The following is an 11,128-nucleotide window of genomic DNA, read 5'->3' as shown; positions in this document are numbered from 1 at the left end:
GAGTAGAGGTGGGTGTGTCTTTGTACTCGGGGTGTTCGAGTCCTGGGGTTCAGGGGGTGGAGGTGGGGGTGAGGTGAAGAGAGTTGGGCTGGGAAAGGATAAATCCTTGGAAAACCAGGGTTTGGTTTGGGGATGGTGTTGGCACCGTCCCAGCCTGGCACTGCTCGGGGCAGGGGCCTGTTCTGCTGCCAGGAGCTGGGATAAGGGACTGGCAGGGGCTCTGCTCTGGGAATCCTGGCCTGAGGGCAGCACCCTTTGGGGAGTGGACATCGTTAAATCCCACCCTTTTCTTTCATTAATTCAATACTTCTGCCCCAATTAATCTGTTTCCTCACACCTTCCTGGCATTATTTGAGCATCCTTGCCCCTTTTCCTCATCCTCTGCTCTCTGCCACACCCATTTTCCCCCTCTCCAGCCCTCCCTTGGCTGCTGCTCTGTGCATCCACCCGGAGCCTTTTCAGGTGGGGGAAACAAAAACCCACCCGCGTACCCAAGCGCCGTGGGCTGGAGTTCCCCGGTGCCCATGGGCGGTTCCCGGGGCGGTTCCCGGTGTCCGGGGCGTGTCCGGGGCGGTTCCCGGTGTCCGGGGCGTGTCGCCAGTGGCCAGAGGAATGTCCCCGGTAGCCACGGGCATGTCCAGGGCGTGAGCCCGGTAGCCGCGTCCCGTTTACCGGGGGCGTGTCCCGGTTCCCGGGGCGGTTCCCGGTGTCGATGGGCGGTTCTCGGGGCGGTCCCCGGTGTCCATAGGCGGTTCCATGGGCGGTTCCCGGTATCGATGGGCGATTCCCGGTGTCCATGGGCGGTTCCCGGGGGCTGTTCCCGGTATCGATGGGCTGTTCCCGGTTCCCGGGGCGGTTCCATGGGCGGTTCCCGGTATCGATGGGCGGTTCCCGGTGTCCATGGGCGGTTCCCGGGGCGGTTCCATGGGCTGTTCCCGGTGTCGATGGGCGGTTCCATGGGCTGTTCCCCGTTCCCGGGGCGGTTCCATGGGCTGTTCCCAGTTTCCATGCGTGGTTCCCGGTGTCGATGGGCGGTTCCCGGGGCGGTTCCATGGGCGGTTCCCGGTGTCCATGGGCGGTTCCCGGGGCGGTTCCATGGGCGGTTCCCGGTGTCCATGGGCGGTTCCCGGTGTCCATGGGCGGTTCCATGGGCTGTTCCCCGTTCCCGGGGCGGTTCCATGGGCTGTTCCCAGTTTCCATGGGCGGTTCCCGGTGTCCATGGGCGGTTCCATGGGCGGTTCCCGGTGTCGATGGGCGGTTCCCGGTGTCCATGGGCGGTTCCCGGGGCGGTTCCATAGGCGGTTCCCGGTGTCGAAGGGCGGTTCCCGGGGCGGTTCCCCGTTCCCGGGGCGGGTCCCGGGGCGGTTCCATGGGCAGTTCCCCGTTCCCGGGGCGGTCCCGGGGCGGTGCCCGCCGGGCTGCGCTCTGTGGCGGCGCTGCCGCGGGCCGGGCCGGGGCCATGGAGCGCTGGTCCGGCCGGGTCGCGCTGGTCACCGGCGCCTCTGTGGGCATCGGCGCGGCCGTGGCGAGGGCGCTGGTGCAGCACGGCATGAAGGTGGTGGGATGTGCCCGCAGCGTCGACAAGATCGAGGTACCGGCGGCGGAACCGGGGCCGCTCCCTCCCGCTGGGCCCGGTTCGGGGGGGATGCCCCAGCCCCGGCCACTGCTGGCCACCGGCTGGGTGGAAGGTGCCCAAGCGAGCAGGCTCAGTTTGGTTTTTTTATTATTTTTAAAATTATTTTTATTATATTTTTATTATTCTTAATTTTTGTATTTTTATTATTTTTATTATTTTTACGATTTTTATTATTTTTATTATTTTTATTATTTTTATTATTTTTATTTTTATTATCTTTATATTTTATTATTTTTATATTTTTATTAATTTTAATTATGATTTTATATTTTACTATTTTATTATTTTTTACTACCATTTTATTATTTTTATTACAATTTTTTATTATTTTAATTATTATTTTTTTTTTTTTTACTATTTTATTTTTTTTTTACTACCATTTTATTATTTTTATTACAATTTTTTTATTATTTTAAATTTTTTTTTTTGAGCCGCTTCTTATCGAGGTTAAAAATAGCATCTCCCGGCAGCGGGATGGGGCTGCGGGGCCCCTCCGGTCCCTTCGTGTTAAAACCGGCTTTGGTCCAGGAGCATCTCTCAAACCTCACAGCGCTGGCTGGAGGATAAAGATGCTTAAAAAAAAAAAAATCTTTCCTCGGGATCCTTTTTGTGCTGTGGTTGTGCCTCGCAGTTTTGGCACGGGCTAAAGCTTCTATGACATTTTTAGGAAGTTTCCTCTGGGGGAGGAAATAAGTTTTAGTCATCTTAAATATTGCCATGCTGCAATATCCAGGGTTGGGTTTGCCTAGGTGAGGTGATGAGGGTGATAACTGAGAACAAATGGTCCCAAATTCATGGAAACCGAGCTCGGCATTGCTAAGTGGGGTTGAGTAAAGAAGTGTTTGGGGAAAGCCAAACTTTTCCTTTTTTTCCCCCCTTTTTTTCCCCCCTTTTTTCCCCCTTTTTTCCCCCCTTTCCCCCCCTTTTTCCCCCTTTTCCCTCCCTTTTTTTCCCCCCTTTTTCCCCCCTTTTTTCCTCCTTTTTTCCCCCTTTTTCTCCCCTTTTTCCCCCTTTTTTTCCCCTTTTTTTCCCTTTTCCCCCTTTTCCCCCCCTTTTTTCCCTTTTTCCCCTTTTTCCCCTTTTTCCCTGCATATCCCCAAGGCACTGCTTGCAGAGAGCACCAGCATGATTCAGTGACCTGTTCTCTGGGGCTTGCTGCTAATTTTGGGTTTTTGATGCTGCGCCTTGCAGGGAGAGCCGAGCTCTGCAAAGGCTTTCCCACCTTCCCTGCCCGTGCTGGAGCCTCGGGGTGCCTGGCAAAGGATGCTGCAGAGGATGTTGTTGCTTCCCATTCCCCTCCAGAAAAGTTATTTCCAGTATTGCTGCTTCCTTATCTCGGATTTTGTTTTGGAATCTTTTCGTTTGGGAAAGAAATCAGTGCGACTTGTGTTTCCCTCCGGTGTGAGTTTCCTTCCTTTCTGAACCTTCCCTGGCCAAAATGTGGATTTAAAAACGAGCAGTGCTGTAAGGTTTGGTGTTTCAATTGGAAAACTCCTGTGTTGATGATGGTTTGGTTTGCTCAGGTGCAGGTCTGTGCTGTTCTGTCTCAGCTGATGTTTGTCCTTTTCCCTCCCTGCCACTCTGCAGTGCTGTCATTTGTTTTTGCTGGGTGTCTGGATTGTGTTTTGCTCCGCTGCTATTCTGGGTTTATTTATTGTCCAGCATGTTCCCTTAACGAGGAAGAAAATCCCAGCAGCAGGGAAGGGAAGGTGGGGGAGCGTGGGGGGATCCAGCTCTGTCACCTCCTGACTGCCAGGGATGTTCTGGGAGCTTTGTTCCAAACCTGCAGTGCTCCAGGGCACAGCTCTCCTCCAGGAGATCCACCTCCAGGCTTGTCCTTTAAAAAAAAATAAAATAAAAATAGGAAGATATCAGACTTGGAACTGTTGAGGTGGGGATTTGATTGGGGGGATTTGATTTTGATTGGGGGGATTTGAGGGATGTTTGGAGAGAGGAGGAATGTGGAGGAGTTGGGGGTTTGGTGATGCCAGAGCATCACAGCTGTAGTTAACAAATACAGAATCCCAGGCTGGTTTGGGTAAGAAATAAACCTTATTTGGTCCTAAGGTCCAAATAAACCTAAGGAAGGGACCTTATAAACCATCCCATTCCAAACCCCATGTGCAGGGCCACCTTCCACTACCCCAGGGAAGCTTGAAATGGAAACAGGAGAAGCAGCAGGGTGTAAAACCTGGAATACAGAGCTCACTTGGTAGCACAAAAACCTCACATTTCATTAAAGTTCATGGAAGTTTTAAGGTCAAATGGCTGGAGCCCTGTGTGAGGTGGTTTTGTAACCTCCAGCTAACTGAAGGAGCAGGTTGTCTAGTGGGGATTTGGCTTGGGCAATAAATGCCATGTCAAGATTTCTTAATCTCTTGAAAAATCAGATAAGGGCTTGAGGCAAGATAAGGAAGGATTTGCAAAGTTGCATGTTTGGCATTAAACCCATGTCACAACTGCAGTGGTCTTTATTTGGCTTTTGAAATAAAAATGTTAATAGCTCACCAAAAAAAAAAAAAAAAAAAAAAAGCAAACCAAACTGCAGAAGGATTTTTTTTTTTTTTCCTTCTAGTGGCTCCACTGGCCAAGTTTCCCCCTCTGCTCCAAGCAGCCCCAAATTTCTCACTCCTGCTGCTTCTGCTCCTGGAGACTCCTCATGTGGGTCATCAAACAGTAACTTTAACAGTCAGACATCGAGGAATAAAATACAATTAAACTGGCTGTGTTTCCCTTTTGCATGCCAGGAGGTGATTCAGGTTGAAGGCTTGTTTTAAATGCAGAGCCTGGAGGTACCAGCAGCTGTCAAGGACTTCTTGGCATGAGCTCAGTGAGTGTTTGCTGCTCTCCAGACACCACCACGTGTTCCAAGCCAGCAGCTTTCATCAAGCAGCCAAGAGTTTTTAGCAGCTTGGAAGACCAAGATTATTTTTTTGGGAAAATGCTCTTTGGGGGATGATCCCCCTTTGCTGGATTTGCAGCCACAGCCACTCTGGTGCTCTTTGACTTTCCTGCTCCTCGTGTTTTCCAGGAATTTGTGTTTGATCTGACTTCCTGCAGCAGCACAAAAAAGGGGAGAATTTGCCCATGCTCCCCTCCAGCTGCCAAAACCTCTCTGCTCTTTTATTCAGAGAGGGAATAGAGTTTTATTTTTTAGGGCTCTTCCCCAGGGTGGGGAGGGTTTTTCTGGCTCACTGCAGCTTTTGCAGCACAGGAAGGCAGGATTGCTGTTTCCAAGGGGTTTGCAGTGATGCTGGTACTGTGCTGTTTTTGTAATTGAAATTGATTTGTTTTATATGGAGAATGGCAGGAGTGTTGGCAGCTGCTCTCCCTCACCCCTGGGTCTTTCTCTGGTGGGAGATGCTGCAGGTGGGACCCTCCCACCTGGGAATCTTCCAGAAACTCCTTCATCCCATGGATACCTTGCTCTGGTGTGACACACCAAAAAAATCCATTTTTTTTCCCCCCTCTGTCTTTTGTTGGCAGAGCAGTGCAGGAAGCAATAAACGTGGCTTAAGATACAAGGTTTAACCAATTAATTCCAAAGCATTTGTGACAGGTATTGAGCAAAGGTAACGTTTATAACCTGCTTTGTCAAGGTTAGATCTGGCTCAGGAAACAGCCTTTGATAAGCTGAGCAAGTGATTGCAGGCTCAGCCTCTGAGGAGGAGGAGGAAGGAGCTGACTCTTCCTCCTGGGGTCTGAGCATCCATTTTTGGGCTCTCTGCTCACTTCCATGAACCCTAAAGTGCCAGAGGGGCTCTGGACACCTGTGATTAACAGCTAATTGGTGTTTAATTACTCAGGCAGGTCAGGTTTAGAGGTCACCTGCGTTTGTTCTGTCTGTCCCTCTGTGTTCCCTGGGCTCTTCCCACAGGTGTCCCCCATCCCAGGGCTGGTCCCTGTGGAGGGAATGACCTTCAGGATGTCCTTGGCCTCTGGAAGGGAATGTTTTGTGTTTGGGGATGGTGGCTCAAGGCCTCTGGAGTGCTTTGATTGCCACTTGTCCCTGAGCAGATCCTCTCCTGATAAACAGCAGAGATCCCAGGATTGCTGCCTGCAGTGGGGGGAACAAAGATTTCTCTGTCCTCGTGGTTTTCCTCAGCCTTGAAGCTCAGGGGGTTTAAACCAGCTTGGATTCCTCCTCTTTCTTTCCCAAAAATGTCACTTTGCAGCAACCCCCCCCTTCTCTGCTGCTCTTCTGTTCCTTTGGGCCTAAAAATAAACAATAACTGAGCCTTTCCTGGGATTGTGGAGCTGTGTGTGCTGCAGGGAAGCTCAGGTGCCTGTCCCATGCCTCAGTTTCCCTCTGGAAGACCCAGCAGCTGTCCTGGCAAGGTGGGAGGGCTGTGCTGGGCACAGAGGGGATTTTCTGGCTGGTTTTGGCTTTGAGGAGAATGCCCAGGGCAGGGAGGTGTGAACAGAGCTGCCACAGTAAATAGCCCTGGGGGTTATTTAAGCAGTGGCTGTGCTCAAGTTGAATTTTTCCCTCTCTGGGCAGTGCCAGTGGGGATTTCCTGGCTCTCAGTAATTCCTGGGGCAGCCCCAGGTGGGTTTGTGAACCCTGGCTCTGTGAAATGTCCCATTTCTGTCCTCAGCTCTGCCCAGCTGGGCTGGGATTAGGCTCAGGCGTGGCTGCAGATGTTGGGGCCAGTCCCTGCAGATGTTGGGGCCAGTCCCTGCAGATGTTGCTGCCAGTCCCTGCAGCTGTGTGTGCCCTGCCAGGGCTGCTCCTGCCTCCCCCTGCTCTCCTGCAGCCTCATCCTCTTGTCCACAGCTCAGAAACCTGGGCTGGGATAGAATTCAGCTGAATTTTGGGGCTGCTGGGGCAGCCCAGGCCCCTCCTGGTGTGCATTAATCTGCAGAAGAGGATTCCTCAGGGTGCTTTCCATGCACCTCTGATCACACCTTGCATTTTCAGGGCATCTCAGACCTTCACTGCTGCGAGATTAGGTGGGGTTTGACTGAATTAAAATCATTTTTTTGCAGGTGGAGGTGGCACAGAGGCTCAGCTCTGCCCCAGCCAGGGTGTCTGTGTGCAGGGGAACCTGCCCTGGGCAGGCTGAGCTCAAGGGGCTGGGTTTAGGACAGGCACAGCTCAGAGAAAATCAGAATATTGCTCTAATGAGCTGTCACAGTGACAGCACAGTCTCCTCCTCCCCCATGGCAGCCTGGAGCAAGGAGTGAAAAACTAAGAGTGCCTTGATGTGAGGAGGGACTGTGTGAGTGCCTGGGGGTAGCAGGGAGCTCCAGGGCAGTCTGGCTCGTGGGTGACAATGAAATTAAAAATTCAGTGAGTTAAGAAAAACATATCCTGGGATGTTGGACTGCTGGGGAAGTGCAGGGAGCAGAGAAGGCTTGGAAAAGAGCAGCATGTGCATGGAGGGCAGCTCCCAGCTCTGGGGGGTGTGTGATGGCTCAGCCAGACCCAGCTTAGCAGGGGAAATGTGGGGTCATATTTGTGCTTGGGTCCTATGGGATAAAGGGTTCCCACAGCTCTGAGTGTGATTCTCTCCCTCTGATCTCACTCATGGTCACAGAGCACTGTGGAAATACAGAAATAAACTTCACCCCAGTGCTTTATTCACTGTACATCTTTATTGTGCTGTTGTACTCTTATTAAATCCTAATTAAAAGCAGCTTCAGACCTGTCAGTCAGTGAAATGAAAGGGTCTGTAAGCCCCCAGTTTTCCTCCACAGCTGTGATGCTGCTTGTTAGAATTTTTCTCCTTCATTTCCTTTAGAGGGCAAAAGGAATTGGGGTGATTTTGGTGTTTTTCCAGTTGGTTTCTTGGTGCAGTTCTGTGTTCAAGCATGAGCTCAGTCAGTAAGACACAAATACCTGTGATGAATGGCAGGTTAGATTAAAAATTGCCTAATGGCTTCTTCTGGCTCTAATCTCTCTGAACTAAATGCATCTGAAGTTGATGGGATGGTTTGCCAAACAAAGCCCTACTTGACTCTTCCCTTTTCCTTCCCCTCCTCTTTAGAGTCCCTTAACGTTTTTATATCAGTTACTTCTGTAAAACCCTTTTACCAGGACTGAGTGTGAATGCAGGGCACTGTGCCCCATATGCACAAAGAGCATTAACCCTTTCTGGGGAGAACTGGTGGTTTTTGACCATCCTTTCAGACTGGGCAGCACCTGCCTGCCCATTTCCAAAGAGATGCTGGAAGTGTCCCAGGCCAGGCTGGGCAGGGCTTGGGGCAGCCTGGGATAGTGGAAGGTGTCCCTGCCCATGGGGAACTGAATGATCTTTAAGGTCTCTTCCAACCCAAATAATTCTTATTTCAGATTTCCCTCTCGCACTGACCTCCTCTGTATTGCTGTTGGTCACTCTGAAATTGTTGATCAAATCTGGAAAACCATCTTTTTTCTCTTTATTTCCTTCCTCCCTGTGCATGTGGGTGTGCTCAGAGTGGATTGAGCATCACTTGAGTGACTTAATGGATGCTCTGAAAGAAAAACTCTGCGAGCTCTGCAGCTCAGAGAGTTGCTTTTCAAAAGTCTCTTGCAAACTTGCCTGCAGTTGATGTTTCTTTGAAGAGTCGGTGATGACTCTTTGTCTGTAGATGGTTGAAGCACGTTCAGCCCTGCCTGGGTGTCAGCACTTGGTTTTCAAAGAGAATTTGTTAGCACAAGTGCAGCCTGAGAGATGAAAGGATCTGTGCTGAGTCTGCTTGGGAGCAGCAAGAACCAGACAGGGAAAGAAAGGTTCAGAGAGAGATTTGATTTCTCTGCTCAGTTGTGTCAGAGCAGCTTTTCTCTGCAGTGGGGTGTGATAGACCCTCCCTGCTCCATCCCAGAGCAAATCACTCCCCTTGTTTGCTCTGCTCCTTCAGCTTGTCTCCCCTGAGCAGGGAGAGGTTTCTCCAAAGGAGTGGCAGCTGTGAAACAGCCCCTGTGAGCATGTCTGTCCTTCCCTGTCCCAGCTCCTGCTCTGGGAGATTCCTCCCACCCCTTCTGCTTGTGTTTCTCATTTTTTAACATGGTTCACACTCCTGCACCAGTCCTTGGTCCTTTTACCCCTTTTTCCCTCCTGTATCTTTGCAGGAACAAGGCTCCATCCCTGGACCCTTCATTCTGCTATGAATTTTCCAAATGCTGCTCTTGCAGATTTTTCCCCCCTTCTCCTTCTTTTTCAAGCTTGTGCTCCCGTGGCAAAAAGCAGTGTATTTTTCCACTCCTATCAGCACGTCATCAAGGTTGCCTGTCTGGTAAAGTGCAGGCAGCCCCAGGGGGGCACAGAGAGGTGGGATTCAGCCCCAGGGGCAGCTTTGGTGGGGCAGAGATGTTCTCAGCTCAGGGCTCTCTGGGGATGCAGTGATGGTCTGACTGAACTGGGCACATCCATCCCCTCCCCTCCTGGAGCTGTGAGAGCAATAATAACCATTCCTGTTACTGCAAAGCCTTCCCTGAGCTGGGAGCCAGGCAGGAGAGCAGCTCCTGCCCCAGACTGGCTTTGGCTCATCATGGACCCTGCTGGGCTCTGGGGAAGGGAGAGCAGCAAAGCTCAGCCTGGTCCAGCTCTGGGAAACACTGGAAATCATTTACTAACAGAGCCACTTGCCCCAGAATGCTTCAAATCTGAATTTGGGAATGCTGGGCGTGTTTGGGGTGTAGGGATGGGGCTGGTGTTGGTCCCTCTGCAGGGCAGGATTCTGGGCTGCCTTTGTGTGCAGCCACTTGCAGGAGATTCCTGCTTTTATGAAAAGCTGGGAATTGCATCCTTGGAATGCAGGGAGGAGCTGGGAGCAGTGGGAGAGCTGCCAAGGCAGGAGCAGGGCTTCACTGCACCCTCTGCAGTGTCACTGTTGGTGACACGGGTGACAGCGCCCGGGTGATCTGGGGGACATTTGCAGCCAGAGTCCATCTCCCCTCTGGAGCCAGACATCATGTGGCTGTTCCTGGCCCTGGGAGCTGTCACTGTCACTGTCACTGCTGTGACACACCAGGGAGGAGATGCTGCTTCTCATTAGTGTCAGGGGTAAAGAGCATCCTTGGAGGATGCAGCAGCTCCCAGCCTTTCCTTGGCTTTGTGCCACCCACCTGACAAATCTGGGATATTTGGGGTAATTCCTGGTCATGGCTGAGGAGGGGTTGTCAGGTGCCAAGACAGGATTTATTTATTCATGTTTTTCCAGCACTGCTCACCTTGATTGGGATTGCCCAGGGTGATGGACTGAGCGTGTCCTCACCTTCAGTAACTTAAATGTTGAACCTCCTGCCTTCTCCTGGATGTCAATATCTCCTTTTTCTTAGTTAGCATCACAGTGATTCTTCCCCAGTGCCTGTTTTCAGGGCTGTGTTAGCCCTGAGGTGTGTTTTTAAGGATAAGCTGTTCCACGGGGAGAAGGGGCTGGTGGCTGTTTTTTCCCATTCCTGATGGCTATTTGTTTTTCTTTTTCCTCCTGCCTGTTTCCCCCATCCTGATGCCTTTTTTATGCCTGTTTTTCCCCATCCTGATGGCTGTTTTCTGCCTGTTTTTCCCCCATCCTCATACCTCTTTTTCCCCATCCTGATGGCTATTTCATGCCTCTTTTTCCTCATATGATGCCTGTTTTATGCCTTTTTTCCCCCCTCCTGATGGCTATTTTATGCCTGTTTTCCCCCATCCTCATGGCTATTTTATGGCTATTTTCCCCCATCCTCATGCCTCTTTTCCCATCCTGATGGCTGTTTTATGCCTGTTTACCCCCATCCTTATGGCTATTTTATGGCTATTTTTCCCCATCCTCATGCCTGTTTTCCCCCATCCTGATGCCTGTTTCATGCCTGTTTTTCCCCTCCTGATGCCTGTTTTATGCCTTTTTTTTCCCCCTCCTGATGGCTATTTTATGCCTGTTTTCCCCCCTCCTGATGGCTGTTTTCTGTCTGTTTTCTGGCTGTTTTCCCCCCTCCTGATGGCTGTTTTCTGGCTGTTTTCCCCCCTCCTGATGACTGTTTTCTGGCTGTTTTTCCCCTCCTGATGGCTGTTTTCTGGCTGTTTTCCCCCCTCCTGATGACTGTTTTCTGGCTGTTTTTCCCCTCCTGATGGCTGTTTTCTGGCTGTTTTTCCCCTCCTGATGGCTATTTTATTGCTGTTTTTCCCCTCCTGATGACTGTTTTCTGGCTGTTTCCCCCATCCTGATGGCTGTTTTCTGTCTGTTTTTCCCCTCCTGATGCCTGTTTCATGGCTGTTTTATTGCTGTTTCCCCCTCCTGATGCCTGTTTGCTGGCTGTTTTTCCCCTCCTGATGCCTGTTTTCTGTCTGTTTTTCCCCCATCCTGATGGCTGTTTTATGCCTGTTTTTTCCCCCCCTGATGGTTGTTTTCTGGCTGTTTTTCCCCTCCTGATGGTTGTTTTCTGGCTGTTTTTCCCCTCCTGATGGCTGTTTTATTGCTGTTTCCCCCTCCTGATGGCTGTTTTCTGGCTGTTTTTCCCTCCTGATGCCTGTTTCATGCCTGTTTTATTGCTGTTTCCCCCTCCTGATGCCTGTTTGCTGGCTGTTT

General features: G+C 50.9%; 1 protein-coding gene across 2 annotated transcripts in view; it reads left to right on the top strand.

Annotated features, from left to right (window-relative positions):
* The first annotated feature begins 1,389 nt into the window (after positions 1-1,389).
* The window catches only part of DHRS11 (dehydrogenase/reductase 11), a 23,973-nt gene continuing 14,234 nt past the window's right edge, over positions 1,390-11,128 (top strand). For both annotated transcript variants that reach the window (XM_056506730.1, XM_056506729.1), the window contains exon 1: positions 1,390-1,591. In XM_056506730.1, the coding sequence (XP_056362705.1) occupies positions 1,460-1,591 (132 nt within the window). In that variant the 5' untranslated portion in view covers positions 1,390-1,459. The remainder of the gene's footprint in view (positions 1,592-11,128) is intronic.

Source organism: Oenanthe melanoleuca, chromosome 19 (assembly GCF_029582105.1).
Source record: "Oenanthe melanoleuca isolate GR-GAL-2019-014 chromosome 19, OMel1.0, whole genome shotgun sequence".
NCBI classification, from domain to species: Eukaryota; Metazoa; Chordata; class Aves; order Passeriformes; family Muscicapidae; genus Oenanthe; species Oenanthe melanoleuca.
The sequence above is the reverse complement of the archived record's forward strand: the minus strand, read 5'-3'. Positions and strand labels throughout refer to the sequence as shown.